The sequence below is a fragment of the Centrocercus urophasianus genome, unplaced genomic scaffold (genome assembly GCF_019232065.1).
Source record: "Centrocercus urophasianus isolate 14NV4802_14NV808 unplaced genomic scaffold, USGS_Curo_1.0 seq_12, whole genome shotgun sequence".
NCBI lineage: Eukaryota > Metazoa > Chordata > Aves > Galliformes > Phasianidae > Centrocercus > Centrocercus urophasianus.
In genome coordinates, this window is record NW_024884364.1 from 41507414 (window position 1) to 41524954 (window position 17541).

At 38.0% G+C, this 17541-nt stretch overlaps 1 protein-coding gene across 6 annotated transcripts in view; it reads left to right on the plus strand.

Annotated features, from left to right (window-relative positions):
- The window catches only part of KLHL15 (kelch like family member 15), a 34247-nt gene extending 17593 nt beyond the window's left edge, over window positions 1-16654 (plus strand). For 3 of the 6 annotated variants that reach the window (XR_006167277.1, XR_006167278.1, XR_006167279.1), the window contains exons 3-4: window positions 573-13309; window positions 13960-16652. Coding sequence is in view for 1 of the 6 variants with exons in the window: in XM_042809632.1 (XP_042665566.1) it covers window positions 573-1682 (1110 nt within the window). In the remaining 5 variants the exon portion in view is untranslated. Of the gene's footprint in view, window positions 1-572 lie in introns of all 6 variants that reach the window. The other 3 variants (XR_006167281.1, XR_006167280.1, XM_042809632.1) reach the window with 3 other exon arrangements.
- The last annotated feature ends 887 nt before the right edge of the window (window positions 16655-17541 follow it).

Consider the following 17541-nt stretch of genomic DNA (forward strand, 5'->3'; position numbering starts at 1 on the left):
AGAGGGAACCTTGTAGAGTGAGAAATGTGATTGCGTGTTCTGAAGGAAGGGATTCTGAACCTTGCCTTTCCATCACAAATAAGTCCTGTGAGCAGAGTGTAGTGTTTGGGAATACCTACTTGGGCTCTGTTGTGAGACTTCATTAGAAGTCAGTCTAGAGTGGACTTAGGTAAATAAGAATGGGTGTGCAGGATATCTTTAAAAACCAGGGAAATAGTACGCTTTTAACTTAGACATTTCATCAATGAAGCAGAAGGTGTAAAGAGGCTTTCTTGGGAAGAAGGAATAATGATTTTTGGACCTGGGCGTTTCACCTGTGCGTAATCCCTGCTTAAATTTTGTGTGTGAGTATTCCAGTGACAACATTAGCCACTGTGCTTTTAATCACTAAACTACCTTGTAGATTTTGAATAACTGTACGTTATCTTAAACCTTCATACATGAATGCAATTGCTGTTGAGAACACCTGACTTAGACTAAGTAAAATAATTTTTAAATTACACATAGCCATTTAGGTTTTCTGAATTGTTTCTCTTGGTCAGAATTTTAATATCTTTTAAATGTATTCATAGGTAAAAACATCAGAGTTTTACCGATACTCCCGGCAGCTGCGACATGAGGTTGACCAAGCCATGAATTACTTTCATAGCGTTCACCAGCAGCCTTTGATGGAAATGAAATCGAACAAAATTCGTTCTGCCAAACCCCAGACTGCCGTGTTTAGAGGAATGATAGGACACAGTATGGTAAACAGTAAAATTCTTCTCTTGCACAAACCGAGGGTCTGGTGGGAACTAGAGGGTCCTCAAGTACCTTTACGACCAGACTGCCTTGCCATTGTGAATAACTTTGTGTTCCTGTTAGGTGGGGAAGAGCTGGGGCCAGATGGTGAGTTTCATGCTTCATCCAAAGTGTTTAGATATGACCCAAGACAGAACACTTGGTTACGAATGGCAGACATGTCTGTCCCGCGTTCTGAGTTTGCTGTTGGAGTTATTGGGAGGTACGTTTATGCAGTGGCTGGGAGAACCAGGGATGAAACCTTTTATTCAACTGAACGGTATGATATTACTGAAGATAAATGGGAATTTGTAGATCCCTATCCAGTCAATAAATATGGACATGAAGGAACTGTGCTGGGTAACAAGTTGTATATCACTGGTGGAATTACATCATCTTCAACTTCTAAGCAAGTGTGTGTATTTGATCCCAGTAAAGAAGGGACAGTAGAGCAGCGAACAAGGAGAACTCAAGTGGTCACTAACTGTTGGGAGAACAAATGCAAAATGAATTATGCAAGATGCTTTCACAAAATGATTTCTTACAATGGTAAGCTTTATGTCTTTGGAGGTGTCTGTGTGATCCTCAGGGCTTCCTTTGAATCTCAAGGATGTCCCTCTACAGAGGTTTACGACCCTGATACTGATCAGTGGACTATATTGGCTTCTATGCCAATTGGTAGGAGTGGTCATGGTGTAGCTGTTCTGGACAAACAGATAATGGTTCTTGGAGGCCTCTGTTACAATGGTCATTACAGTGACTCAATTCTCACCTTTGATCCAGAGGAAAACAAGTGGAAAGAAGATGAATACCCAAGGATGCCCTGCAAGCTGGATGGCTTACAGGTCTGCAGCTTGCACTTCCCTGAATATGTTTTGGAACATGTTAGACGTTGCAGCTGAAACAGAATAAACACTCTCAGTGAAATATGAAAAGCTGAATCTTATTTGTCAGAAAAAAAAAGTAGATCATTCCGAAAGTAATGCCTCCTATTTATTTCCAAGGAAACTACGACATACACAAAGAGCACAGTAACATTACTTGATTGAGCAAGTTCTTGGCTGCAAAATGCTATTTTTCACTATAGTCACCACCATGGGCTATGCATTCTCGACTGTAACGAGCAAGAGCCTGGCATGCTGTGCTTGTGAAAACCTGTACCAGCGGAGTTGACCCATTGTTCTATGGCTGCTTTGATGGCATAGTTCATAGGAAAATGTTGTCCATGCAGTCTGTCTTCCGTCGGCTCAAACAAATGGAAATCAGAAGGCGCCAAATCCAGGTAATACAATGGATGTGGTGAACAGTCCAGCCTAGATTGGCAGTGTGATCCACAGTCTTCAAACTAGTGTGGGGCATGGAGTTACTATGTTACAGGAGAAAGGCCCTCTTCTTTTTTGGTTTATGTCACGTCCCACCTGTCAGCTAGTTGTCACGGCAACAGCTTTGCACTGCAAGTGTTTGAGACATACCAAGCACACCCCAAAAGGTCATAAAGTATTTTTTGTTGATCTTTTACAGCCTGGCTCTGGATTAAGCCTTCAGCTTAATCAGCGCTATGATGGAGCGGTCAGAGTTGATGGTTTATCTGGGTTCCAGGAAATCTAGAAGGATCACCGCCTTCATATCCCAAAAGACTGTGCACACATTTTACCTGCTGACGGCTGCATCCTGAACTTTTTGTGAGGAATTCATGCTCTGTGGACTGCTGTTTTGACACTGGCTCAAAATTTTGACAGCAAATCTCATTATCAGTAATGCGATCCAGAAAACCGTCACTTTCAGCCTTGCACTGGATTCCTGGTCGTAACTCACTGATTCACGCAAGTGGTCTGATCGAGACACTCTTCATTTCATGATGTGACAGCTGTGCACAGCCATCTGGAACATAGCTTGTCTTTCACATCGCTTACCACTGCTGAAATGCACCACCCGCTGCCTCACTGTGCTCACATCCACTGTTGATCTCCAGAAACGTTCAGCATGTGTCAGTGAATGTCAGTGGGTGCAATTGTTTCCTGTTTTATTGGAGGAATTTCAGTCACACACACTTCACACCCACTTCCCCAGACTGCCCGTCTGCTGTCATCTGTCACATGGCGACAAAATGTAGTGGACTATTGGAGGGAAAGTTCAACTTCTACTGCTATGCCACCGCCATCTGCCTCTGACATTGTGAGCCAACATAATACAATAGGAGGCATTACTTTTGGAGCAGCTAACATACAATCTAGTTGAATTCCTTCAGAGACATTAGCATGTTGTGTGTAAGGACAACTGCTAAATGCTTAAGAGAAACAGGATTTACAGGGAGAATACTTACCAAGTTTGTTAGAAAAGCCAATAGTTGGTCTGATACTGTAAAAGTTGTGGGATTTGTTTTTGTTTTGTTTCAACAAATGCAGTTGTAAACAGGGGAAAGAAAATATATCTTTGGGGTGTGCTTATTCTTTTGATAGCATTTCATGTCCATACTTGTTTGACTTTTTTGTTTTTTTGTTTGTTTTCCTGTGGCCACGGTACCAGATTTCTTCTCAAATCAATTGAATTTAACAAAACATTTGTGGAAGGAAGAAAGACCTGATTCTCTTTTTTTATTGAGCATCGAAGTAGAACTCATAAGCTGTAGTAGGATACAACTAAGTTTAAAAGAACAAAGCTAAAACCATTTTTGCATTTTATGTTGTGTTTGGATGCTCTTCCCATTAATTGCAAAGTACTCTCACATCTGCGAGGTGTTTCTGTTTTCCCTTAAATGCTGTTAAGTATAACCTCAGTCTCTTTGCATGTGTTTTTTTTCCAAGTTTTGTATATTAGTACTGGTAAGTCTGCCAAAATGTGAATTACACGTTTTCTACTGAATTGAAAAAACTTTAACTTTTTAAAAATATTATTATTTAAAACACTATTTCTGTGCTGCCTTCTGTTGTCTGCATTATGTTTGTTGGTAAGTAAAGTATGTACATGCATATACATTGTAAAAAAAACAAAAAACAACCTTTTTACATGCAGCTGTATTTAAACCAGTGCACAAATTCAGCCATATCCGTTAAATTTAAGGTGTAGTTTTATCCATTAATGAGCTAAGTAAGTCAAAGTTCTTACGTAACTGGAAGCATCATTTGATATCAAAGTATCTTTAGCATATACTGATTGATTCAGTAACTTTAAAATCCTTATACTGACTTTACGTAATGAGCTCTTAATAATTTGTTGTTTTATAAATTATTTAAAAAAAAAACTAAATACTTCTTACCTGAGTTTGTTTTATGTATGAATGTGCTACCAGTCTTGTTTTTTATGAAAATGGAAAGTGTCAGTAAGCAAATGCTCACCAGCACTGCTTTGACCCACAGGTATTTTCAGAACTGGATGTACTATAGTGTATTCTCAGCAGTGGCTTTGCTTGTACTCATATAGAAGTGATAAATCTTTTATTAATAGTAGGGTTTTTTTAAAATTATTTGCTGCTGTGAACTACTGTGTTTGAGTTAGGTGTTTGGATGGCTACTACCATTTGTGTTTCTACAAAAAAAATAACAAATTTCATGGCTGTAGCTACTGACCTCATAGTGCCTGAAATGAAATGTGCTGTTCCTGAGGGCTTTTAATAACTCCATTGTGTTAACTTGCAGATATCAGTAAGAATGATTTGCCAAGGTATAAATAATGACAATTCAATTCTTACTTTCTTTAATGTTGTAAAAACAATCACTAATAGAATCTGAAGGAGAAATGTGGGTAACTCAAAGGCTTACACTTGGTTCAGGAGTGTAGGGAGAAAATACTGAAACATGCATTTGCATCTTCTATAAAGTCTTATGCTACTTTGCTTTTCTTTAAGCAGTAGACTTAATAGACAGCACTGCAAATCGACTTTATTCAGCATCTTCTAGTTAACAATCACTGTAGAAGAGGAATGTACAGTACTCAGGGAGTTCAGAAGAATGCACTTGCAGAAGGACCAAAATCACTGCAAAATATCCTGTGTTAAAAATAACACCTACTTACCTAAACTGAATTTTAAATCATCAACAGAAGTGAAAACAACGTATACAACTCCTCATCTATATAATTGGTGATATCTTTGTAGTAATTATGTTCTGGGTTGAGATGGGATAATCTAAATCAGATCAGTAGATTTTTTTTTCTTAAAAATGACTTACTGAGCATTTTCTTTCTATAAGTTAACAGGAAGGATAATTTATGCCATCACAGCTGTATTAATGTTATCTATGCCGGTAGTGACTGGATCAAATATTGATTTTCAGCCTTCTCATGTAGACTAAGGGTTGCTTTTAAATTCAAGTCTTTACTGAATGAGAAATATCATTTACTTTCCTAGTAGTCTAACTTAAAGCCAACTTCATTTACACTAAAACCTCAGTTCCACTGTGAGACTTGTGCGTACATTGTCCTTTGTAGGTGCAGAGATGACCTGATTCCAGTAGGTGCTGGCTGTGTGCAAGTAAGAAGGTTCTTCTGTATCTATCTCAAAGAGTATTAGGGCACACAAAAAAACCAAAACCTTTTTCTTTACTATTCTTACTCTTTTTGTCACAGTCTTATTTCTTAATAAATGTATGGGGCAGCAAAAATCTAATCCTGCTTGAGTAAGCTTCAGGGGAACTTAATAATATGTAGCTCACTCTGAAAGTAATGCCTCCTGTTTATATTCATGGAAACTGCAACACATGCAAGGAGCACAATAACACTTTGATAGAGCAAATTCTGAGCTACAAAACTACTTTTCACCACAGTCGCCACCATTAGCTATGCATTCTCAACAGTAATGAACAAGAGCATGCATGCCACAGATATAAAAATTTGTGTCTCCCACTGGTGGTGACCCACTGTTCCCCAGCATTGAAAATGTTGCCTATGCAGTCCATCTTTCTTCAGCTTGAACAGGTGGAAATCAGAAGGCCCCAAATCCAGACTACACAGTGGGTGTGGTAGGACAGTCCAGCCAAGATTGGCAGTGTGATCCATGGTCTTCAAACATGTATGGGGCCTGGAGTTATTGTGTGACAGGAGAAAGGTTGTCTTCTTCTCTGGCCTGACTCTGGAAGTTGGAGCCTTCAGCTTAGTCTGCATCATGATGTATGGGTCAGAGTTGATGGTTTGTCCAGATTCCAGGAAATCCAGACAGATCACCTTTCCTATCCCAAAAGGCATTACTGTACTTGCTGAGAGCTGTGTCTTGTCTTTTTCTTTGATAGAAAATTCACATCTTGCTGCTCCAAGAACTGCCTTTTTGACTCAGTCACTCAGTGCTGACACTGCATCTCATCACTGGTAATGGTGCAGTTGAGGAAACTCACTTTCAGCCTCAGTAGGTCCTGACAAACTTTCGTACAGTGTTCTTTCTGTTCCTGTGTGAGCGTTTCTGGCACTCATCGCAAGCTTTGTGATATTTCAACATTATTTCCGACACAATGAAGTAGATACTTATCCTATACAGTTTCCTGATTACAATCTGCTGCTTCACGTGGATAAATTTTGTAGTGTGACATCTGTGTTGAGCCATCTGGAATGTGGCTTATCTTCAGTGTCACTGTCACCACTGCTAAAATCCACCACCTACCACTTCACTGTGCTCACATCCACTCTTGGATCTCCAGAAACATTCTGTGAGTGTTGTACATCAGTAGGTGCCATTTTTTCCACATGGAGGAATTAAATTCCACACCGTTATTTCACCTGCACTTCCATGTTAGACATCATTGTGTCAGGCTGTCCCTATGCGGCCATCTGTCACACAGCAACAAAAGGGAATGGAATATGGGTGGGAAGGTTCAGAATCTACTGCCATACCACCAACATCGACCTCTGGTGTTGTAGGCCACCATAATAAAACAGGAGGCATTACTTTTGGAGCAGCCCTTGTAGCATACAATATTATACCACAAGGGCTTGTCTGGGAAATGGATGTGGTTCTGGGAATCTGGTTTTCCATGATTCAAGTGTAGTAAATGGATATTACTTAAGACTTAATTAGAAGTATTGGTAACGATGGAAGTGTTTCATGTTTCAGGTCTGTATTTAAGCAACTTCTGAGTTTTGTCGGCAAAGCAACTGCTAGTGAAGGCTTTGGTGTGTATTGATACTTGAAGCATTAAGAACCAGATTATTTTTAGATGCTCTGCTTTTAAGTTCCTGTTTATCTTCAGCTGTCCAGATCTGAAAGATATTGTTCAGAATTGTGAAATTCTAGCTTGAACTGTTGGTTAGGGCCTCCATGCAGTCTTGTCTTCAAGAAGCTGGCTGTAACACAGGGGAATGTGAGATTGTTTTGTTAATTCACATTTCTACCATGTTTTTATTGTTTCAAGCATGAATTTGAGGCTTTTCTCTTTTCCACTGCAGTGGAACTTGTGAGGCAGTTATTGTTGTGTTTTGTGTCACAGGGGTATCTTCTGTTTTATTGAAAGTTTTAGCTCCTGATTGTTAAGTGTTAAAATAAAAGCAAAAGTAAACTGGGTAAAAGAGGGAGGATTTTAAAAGCATCTTTCATTGGTCAAGAAGAAGGTAAGTTGCAATTTTTGATTGGGAAGTTTGAGGGGGATTTCGTCTATTTCCACTCCGTCCTTCCTGCAACACTTGCAAATCTGATCTTGCCTAGATATTTAAAATGTAACATATGACCTCCTTTAAAATTGCAAGCGTACTTGCCTTTTCTTAAGAAAAGGTGGACATAGTGAGTTACAGTCTAGTTTATTCACGCTTATAGCAAAAAATTATCGGCTTCACTTCTTAATTTAGCATCTAACTCCAGGAAGGAGTTTTATTTCCAAATGAGCCAGAATGGATAAAAAGCATAGAGCTTCTGTGAGTTGGCTGAACGCTGCCTGTTGCCATTCAGCTTGCTGCTATCTCTGTTGTAATGGAACAGATAATTCTTTGCAGATTACTACGTAAGGAAAAAAAATAGCTTATTTTTTCCCCACGAGGTGTTGGCAGTGGTTTCACAGTGGGAGGTATTAGGCTGAAAAGAACCCTTTTGAAATTCTTTCCCCTTTGATTCAACTGCAGGGAGGCAGTATGTAGTTTTTCTAAGGATCTGCTCTTTCAGAAAGCACTGCCAGCGAGAGGGGCTAGTAGCTGTGTGTCATGTACCTGGAACCTGCTTTTGTTACCTCCTTTGAAACATAGGGATGCCCCACTTTCTGCAGTGTGGCAGTTCATACTAGTTCTAAGGGTTTGTGACTTTAATATTTCTCTGGTCTCCGAGGTTTGCAGCCATTATTTCTTACAGACCTCCTGCCTTACAAACACAAGGGCTGCCTTTTTTCCTGCCGATAATACAGTACATATTTGCGTCAAGAACGAAGCACTGGTGCTCAGGAACTGAAGGATAACATTCAGCAGGTACAAATGAAAAAAGGAAAAGAAAAGCACTGCTTAGCTCATTATGTCTGTTCTTTCGTGAAATGAAGGTAAGCATTATAGGGAGATGCAAATTACCCTAAAAATAAATTTCTTTCACCTTTGTAAATGACAAGGTCTTTTTAGAAATAGAGACAATCACATTTGTAGATCACATTTGCCTTTTAAAGGTATTTTTCATTAGAAAAGTAGTGAATTGGGCCCCTCATTCTTTTTAATGCTTCAAATGTGGACTTTACACACGTGAAGAGTCCAATATAAAGAATTCATAAAGCTCTAAGTTACATAAAAGAAAGCATAAAGGCACAAAGATGATTAAACACGTGCCTAAGTGCTTACAGGGGTTTGGTAATGAAAGAAAACGTCCAGCCTGTTCTTCATTTAGTAACAAATACCTGGTGAAGTTACTTCAGTCAGTACGGTCTGTCCCATGTGGCAGGGTGCACTGAAGGAATGTGGGAGAGAACAGAGTGGAGAGATACATGTAATCCGTTTAGAACAGAGCTTGCCAGTGTCTTGTAGCTAACATTTTGAGGTTTTCATGTTTGTAAAGCAATTTGAAGCTGCTTAAAATAAATATTAATGACTACGTTTGCATCTGTATTCTACGTTTGGATGTTTGTAAACAATTTAGACTTTCCCTTTCTGTAGGCAAACATTATAAAAGCAGTCATGTGGCAGGTGGCAGAAAAACCTACTTCTTTGTGCAAAGCTTCACTAGATCGCTACTATTTTATTTTTTTCCCAAATTAGAATTAACATTTAGATAGTCTTTTAAAATAGCTTTCCATGGTCAGATACCTTTGGATTAATATTGAGTTGGTAGCTAGGGGAAAACCACTTCTATTTGCAGATGGTAGATTTTATTTATGGGTCCGGTAGAGAAAGCTTTGCTGTAAGTCTAGGAGATACAGTGTTATGTAGGACTGTAGTGCAGCTGTGCTTAGGGGGCTTTTATTACCTCAGTGGAACCCGCCTAACTTCTACATCAGTTATGGGAACAGGTGAAGGGAAGATTGAGCTATGTTTTTTAATTTTAAATATTTTTCCCTATATATTGTTATTTTTTTAGATCTTTTTAAAGTATATTATTATATGCTGGAGAATGCAATTCTGCTATAGTATCCCACTTGTTTCTAGTGTACAATATCAGATTCTTTGTACTGAAAAGAATGTATTTGATAACAGGAAAAGTTATTTTCGAAGTCTGCTGTGTTTATGTCTAGCAATTGGAAATACTTTTCCTATATAAAATTAATGTTATATAGATATATAAATATATATGTGACCTCATATGTACATTTGGATTAACTGTCTAATGACTACATCAGGGCTGCTATATACTTATCTGAAAAAATTTACGATTGCCTCTTTTAAACTGTTTTAAAAAGCCTTTTCTCTTGTCTCTTTTTGGCAGAAGGTAATTTTCCCTAGCTGTGGGTACAGTATGCTCAGACTTGCATTTGTGCTCTGTTCAGTTTTTAAACTGAAAAAAAAGTTGTATAAAAATGTGTATAAAGAGAAGTGTAAATAAAATATTTTTAAGCTTTAAACACTCTGCTGTATACTTTGTAATATTTAGTGCAGCGTGCCTGGATTTCAGGACTTCAGAGATTACTAAGCTAAACAAATCTTTAAAAATGTCTTGTGTTGCTATCATTCATAGTGCTGTGTTAAGGATAGCCAATGTCATAGTAACAAGAAAAGTTGGATGTCCTTATATAGCATCACTCTTGTGTCTTTAGCTATATTTTACAATCTTCCCAGTGTTAATTGCCTAGTACATTCAATCGTACCCTCTGTATTTCAAGCTTGAACCTAGGTTCCATGACTTAATGGTTACATTTGTAACCTAGCATGAAGGCATACTTTGAAACAACAAAAAATGAGAACTGATGCCAGCCTTTGGTGTTAGTCGGAGCTGGGAGAAAGATGGTTCCATCAAATCTATCAAATGCATAGAATCAGAGGCTCTGAAATAACATGCATTTACACACTTGGGCCTCAAAGTGCCAGAAGCCTAAATCATAATCTTTTAAGTTTTCCATAATGAAGCATTCATGTCAGGATTAATGCCTCAGATCAGGACAACATCCATTACCAAGAAGGGAAGGGGTGAGGTAAAATAGGAGAGAGAGAGACTGTGGTCTTGACTTGCCTTCATGAGACTGCTTGAAAAATCTTCCCTGTCAGTCCTCTGCCACGATTTTTTTTCTGCCACTGTCTGTTCTTCAACGGCTCTATCTGTCAAAGACCCTGGTTTAAAAATCTGCCATGAAAAATGTTTGAAAGGAACTCTGGTCGTCTCTTTTTTTTTTCTCTCTCTTTAATCTTGAGTTCTAAAACAGTGTTTTAATATTGTTTCAGTGCATAGGATGATTTAAGACTTTATTTGCATGAAATCATTTTTCCCTCCTGCTTTGCTGACTGAACTTGATGCTACGCTTAGTGCTGTTTAATGAGGGAACGGTGCAGCAGTGGAATGCATCACAAGAGAAGGGGCTTCTCTTATTTGCGATGTTCCCTATTTTTCATTGGAAAGGAGACCAAATGTTGTGGGCTGATACAGTGGAAGAGAAGAAGATGGCAATCATTCCATGTTGTACATGTATTTATTTAATTTTGTTTGTCTTTTTTGCTTCCTTCCTTTGTGAGCCAGGTCATGTTTTTGACAATACCTTTCTGCCATGATGCTGGCCAACTTTTCCTTGTTAGCACCTCCTTTGTTGATCATATAATGCATCCATTGTTTCTCTAAAGAGAGCTCTCCGATTCACTGGCTCAAAGTTCCTCTTATCAAATTATTCACTGTTTTGGATTATGTTGCCTTATTTTTTGGCAATATTTCACTCTCGCATTCAGCTGATTGTATGACATGTAACTAGTTTGGCAAAGGTAATTTTCAGTTAATTTTTGTTGTTGTTGTTAATTATACACCCTTGTTGACGTGAAATTCTTCCTTTTGACAGATGTTCCCCATTTGCTGCAAATTGTTGGGTTTTTTGTTGTTGGTTTTTTTTAATTCTGTAAGCTTAATAATTTTGAAAACTGTTGATTGCTTTGGGTTACACAGATTCTGAACAGGCTGCCCACAGAAGTTGTGGATGCCCCATCCCTGAAGTGTTCAAGGCAAGATTGGATGGGGGCCCTGGGCAGCCTGGTTTAGTATTGAATGCAGAGGTTGGTGGCCCTGCCTGTGGTGAGAGGGGTTGAAGATTCATGATCCCTGAGGTCCCTTCCAACCCGGACCATTTCGTAATTCTGATTCTGTATTTGTTTTGGGGTTCATAACATACTTGTTGAGGTATCCCCTACCTGCCCCCAGCCATTAACCCATCAAATCTTATTTATTGTGTCATCTTTTCACCAGAGTACCTTCTTGTCCAATGTTATTTTCTTGGCACATGAAAAGCTTTTGCTTGTTCAAGAAGCGTAAGGGGAATATGAGTAATTTCTTGTTCTCATTAATGTTTTTCACTTCTACATTTGTCCATTTAGTTGCACTGACAGGTGCTTTGTAAAAATAAACCTCATCCTGATCTGTTTAAGTACCCAGTGACTCTTTAGTCTTCCATCCACAGGAATGTCAGCATTATGTCTCAGGCTGATGTCACCCATGGTAACAGTTCTCGTAAGGATAAATGTTCAGAAAATACCTCTGAATAAAAAATACTATTTTTCTAATGAGATAAACGGCTTCAATTGTGAACCTTTTTATTGCACTATTTAATTTTATGAGATAGATACATCTTTGACATAAACTGCCAGCTTTCTTTCCCACACCCTCTTTCTGCATATCTTTGGGCATGGTCTAAGTATTGCTTCATTTACTGCTCTTTGTCACGTAGCTCATCTCACAAGTTTGAGTTAAACCGATCGTATCATTCTTTATTCTGTGTGACAATCTTTTATCTCCTGAAGTCAAATGTGCATGTGATGGGTGTGTTCCTAGCTATTTGAGACTTTCTAAGTTTACCATACCTTTTTTCTCAAAAGAACTGTATGATGTGAGCTGAAACCAAATATTTCACCCATGTGCTTCTGTGTGGTTAAATCTGAAGGGAGGAATTGCAGGGTGGTCAGTATATTCCTCTCCTGTTTACCTTCTCAGATTGCTCAAGTCATCAAAATGCATTTGCATTTGTGGTGGTGACACTGGAGTCAATACAATGGATGGCTTAAGCACTTTCTTCCATATTGCTGTAGTAATAGCCTTCATTTTCACTCCTGGAAAGCAAGGGATTGCTAACTTTTTGCACCTCTCAGAAAGCCCTGCTGGCTGATTTATTCCCAAGATGGAGTCATAATCAATGGTTTGTTCTTGACCAGCTGTGGATGTTCTGTGAGATTTGCCTTGTAACATCTCTTCTGGCTCTGGCCCTTACAGGTTGTTCCCCTTGGATTTCTAACCTCACAAGGATGGCAACTTAATATCAAGAAATTACTGTAACTTCCAGTGGTAATTTTTAATACAACAAACCAAAAGCATTAAAAATTAAGACATTTTACAGTGCAAAACATTGCCCCTTGATTTTTAGTACATTATTGCAACCTGAAAGTCTTACTGTTAAGTAATAGTTTACCTTTGCTGTTTCTCCTCAATTATCCAAAGCACTGAAAGGAACTGTTCAGTCAGGAAAAAAACATTATTATCATTAACTGAACTACAGCTTCTATTTTAATGAATATTCATGTTCTTAATGCTGGGAGCTGATCCAATTATTACTAAGAATATCAGAAAATTTTAGCTGATTTCTGAGACAACTGGATTTTGACTAAGTACTGTTTTCTGAAACCAAGAGGAGTAAGGCTTAACTCTGCTAAGTTCAATAACTAAATCCTCCAGCCAGAGAAATCTCCATACAAGTTTTGTGACACCCAAATAACCAACTGTACTTCCGAGTTCTGCTCCTAAGCAAGTGTGATAATTGCATACATTCCAGTTTTATGCCAGCTTGGCAGTACAGTTGGATTTTGTTTTATTTTTTGTAGTTACAATTAATCTGTCTGTTCTGCTAAACTTGTTAAACAGGTGTGAGAAGCCATATTTTCATATTTGCAGCTAACCTGTACCATGCAAGATGCAGCACAGCATGTAGTGGTTCCCTTCTCCAGCAGTTTCCTTTGTAGGTGTGAATGGGTAAGTCCCATGGATTCTCACTGTTAGAAGTGTGTGTGGCTACTGTTAGAAGCATTACAATACAATTGGTATTTGGGTAAATAAAGTGCTACATTTTGTGTAGCTACATTTTATATACACAGATACTGAAGTTAATACCTCATTTGCCAATAAATATGAAGATAAATAAATACATTTTCCTGCTAAGAAATTCATCAGTACTGTGAAAATAACTTTTTTATGAAGATGAAAAGATTGCAGTTAAAATCTTAGAAATTCGTAACTGCTGCATGACATTTTACATTCTAGCTGCAGTTAATATCCTAAATGTAATCAGCTCAATAGAAATTTGAGATGCAATTAAATTTTGAATAGTTGGATTTTGTTGTGATGAGTGCTAAGAAGCATCAAAAAATGTCTGTTAGTTTATGTTCTCACTGCTACTAGTAGTGCTACAACTGTGCATCTTTTAGCTGACATCTCTGCTGGTAGTTTCAGCAACTTGTTAGCAGAAGAATTGTTCATCATTGCTGGGATGGTGTAATTCAAAATGTAGAACTCGAGCTGCAGTAAGAAATCTGGATCTGGATTATGGAAGGAACACTGCAGTGTTTAACCGTGATGCTATCAACAGTGAAACTCAACTCAATTGAACTACACTTTTTTTGCAGGATACATTTGTCTGTTTTACCTGTCACCTCTCAGGATTTAGACAGCACCAAGTATGTTTTGGAAGCTCTTAGAACGTGACAAAGTTGATGACAGCATGTGCTAAAATGCAGAAGTGCCTCCGATGCAGCTAAAGGTAGGTCAGTGGGAAAGCATGAAGAAATCTGCAATGGCATCTGTCCTTAGTTTTCAGTTTAGTTATTCAACATATTGCTACAAACCTTGTAGATTCCAAAACAGCAACTCTGAGAAGCATTAAATTCAGAATGCTTTAAGAAATACTCACGTTTAAGAATGAGAAGCAAAAGCTCAAGGTAAGCTTAACTCCAGATTAAAGAAAAAAATATTATTAAACACAGAAATAATAAACATTTTTTGTTTTGTTTTTCAAACTGGGGAATGAGTAATACAGAATTAAATAGGATGCTTATGAGTATCCAAACTGCACTACTTTCACTGCACTCTGTGAAAGAGAGTTGAATTGGCTGTTTGGAACAACTGTGCTAAAATTCACATGAACGTAAAAAACCGACTGTATGTTTTGGAGACCTGTGTGGCAAAGCTGTATACTTGATGTGTCACATCTGTGTTTTGTGCAGAATATTTAGAAAGCCCACCAAAACATACAGCCACTTTCAGTTCAGGAGCCCTTACAGTTGTATATTTAACAACATACTTTGAAAGTAACTTTGAAGGAAAAGAGATGTGCCGAACAGTATTCCTTTAAGTTAAAACATATAAAAGTGCGGTAGGAGGCAGAAAAGCAGAGTGCTTTACAAAGATTTTAGGAGTTAGTTTTAAACAGGCAGGCAAAACAGTAGTGACAAGCCATGGCATTACAAATTTCATTTTAGAGAAGAAAAGGTGCATGGAAAAATTTGTTATAAAAAATTTGCAAGATTTATCATGTAGGAGAACACCAAAATAAGCTAGCTTTTCAGTTCGTAATGTTTTCCATTGATCAGTGTCACTAGCTAATTGCACTGATATTTAATAAGTAGATGTTACAAGCTCAGATTTTAACAAGAATGTGCAACAAATCCATTTTTTTCTACCATACCTCTTAATGCGTGCCAAATAAATACCTGTTGTGCTGCTGGTAAAGAATTGCTCCTATCTTACTGAAAAAAAAAACAGCTGTAAATAACAATCTAATATGGCATTAAAAAGGATCAGACTGGAAGGTAAAAGATGAGTTTCTTAAATTATATTTCTGCCTGGACTGGCACAGTTTATGAGCTGTATCAACATCTCCAGTATTCTCTGAGCTGTAGCTTTCTAAACAAAACATTTATTTCACAAGTATTTAGAAAAGCTATTTACCAAGGACAGGGAAAGGTGAAATGTGAAATGTGAAATTAAACTCTAGCTTGGTATAGGTTCTTACCTAACACTAGAAACAGCCGTGAGCTGATCGAGTCAAAGACCTTTATTCTGTAGCCTCTGCTGCAGAAACTTCAGTTTCTTTGGAAGCCTGTCTGACAGTGGTTTGGACTGTGCACAATCCATTATGTCACATGTTATCACTGTCCTGGAGAAATTTTGCAGGCACCCTTCTCTGGCAGTTATTTCTGCCATGAAAATATACAGGGCTTTCATCCAGATTACTGATATAATGCAAAGAACAGTATACATACATGAAAACAAATGCATTTTTATTGGTCTTCTCTATAAAGGTTTTCCCATTCTTGTCAATCAGTCATATCAGTCACTTAATAGATAAACTTCCACGTGAAACAAAAAGTGCATTCAATACTAGAGCTGATAAAATCATGTGCATCATAAGTTTTTGTAAAACAACTCTTTGTTCTTTATGTATTTATGTATCTATCAATAATTGCTGTGTAGTCACTGCATATAAGTCAATCACAAAAATATGTATTTGTAACATATATACAGCTGATGAATAAAATACATTAAAAAAAATGTGCCTGATTTGCAAACTGCCCATTCACTCTGCACGCTCACAAACCTGCCGAAGAATACTGGAAACCACTTTTCCAGAAATGTTTGCCATACTCTGATGGCTTGTTTCCCACATGTATAGCTGACTGCACAAGTACAATTCAATGGTGAAAGAGGCCCATTAGTATTCTTTAATCAGAGGTCATTTAGATGCAACTAAACATCAACTAGCATTTTAGATACAAGTCTTGTTAAAGAGGGAATGTTTATAACCAAACCTGTAATGTAGATGTCAAAACATTTCTTACATGCATGTCATCTTTCACTGCAGCAATACCTGTTACCTGTAATCAATACCTGTTATTAGTTTTGATACTGAAACTCGTACCACTTGTTTGAAATACTTCCAATATCTCATTAACTTGTAACCATCCCCCACTGACTGTAAAATACAACAGAAAAATATGACAAAGCTTTAAAAAAAAAAGGCAGATACAACCTGCAGTCTTCTTCCTTCACCTCTGACAATGGCTCCTGACAACAGTTGAATCTATCAGCAAATGAGGATTGTGCTATTTTTACAATCAGCACATTGAGAAGCGTTGTCCGGTTGTATTATATGAGGTTTAAACATCCCCATTCATCAGGAAAATATTTATTCTTGCTTCACCTGGTTCCATTAAGTCTATAAATAGACTGCAATAAACAAATACAGGAACCTTCTCTAGGAGGGAACAAAGAAAACCGTAATCACAAAGAATATTTACGACTGTGAGAGGTACATGGCTCATCTGTCTTTCCATAAAATGCTTCCTGATTAACATTTACTACTGTATTCTTTGGGTGCTTTATCTTCTAGGTATTAATTCTTTTTTATATTTTCTGCAGGACTGATTATCTTCATGTTCTAAAAGCAATACTAAATATTTTAAATTACTGTAATTTTTGGACTTGAAAAAAATAATGAATATTATTTATCAGTATTATCTTCTCCAATTTCTTATTAGTGTGTCTAAATTAGAAGTGTAGAATCATAGAGTCAATACAGTTGGAAAAGACCTCTAAGATCACCTAGTCCAGTTCTCGACACATCCCCACCGTGCCTATTAAACCTGTCCCTCAGTGCCACATCTACACGTTTCTTGAACACCTCCAGGGACTCCACCACCTCACTGGGCAGCCTAATCCAATGCTTCACCACTCTTTCTGTTTCCTAATCTCCAAGCTGCAACTCTCCTGGCATAACTTAAACCCGTTACCTCTAATTCTATCAGTAGTTACCTGGAGAAGAGGCCAATCCCCACCTCACGTTGGCTTCTCCCCAGTCCCAGGAAAAAGGGCTGGATAGATCATAGAGCTCATTTCAAAGCAGAACACAGGTTCTCATAACACCCTCTGGTGGTGCTCACGTTCACACCATGCCTGGGCAGCAAAGGTTCCACTCGGATCTTAGAAGTTAAGCAGCCAGTCTTCCCTTCATACCAAGTCGTGGCAGCACGGCTTCACAACAGAACTGCAATAGTAAATGTATGGCACAGCTGTTTGCACTTGCATTTGCTGTACATGGCAATTATTCTGTACATGACAAAGAATACAGACAAATGCTCTAAAACACCTTTCTGTATTAAAGAGGGTTTTCCATTGCTAGCTAAAAATTAACAGTATTCTGTGAAAGCATG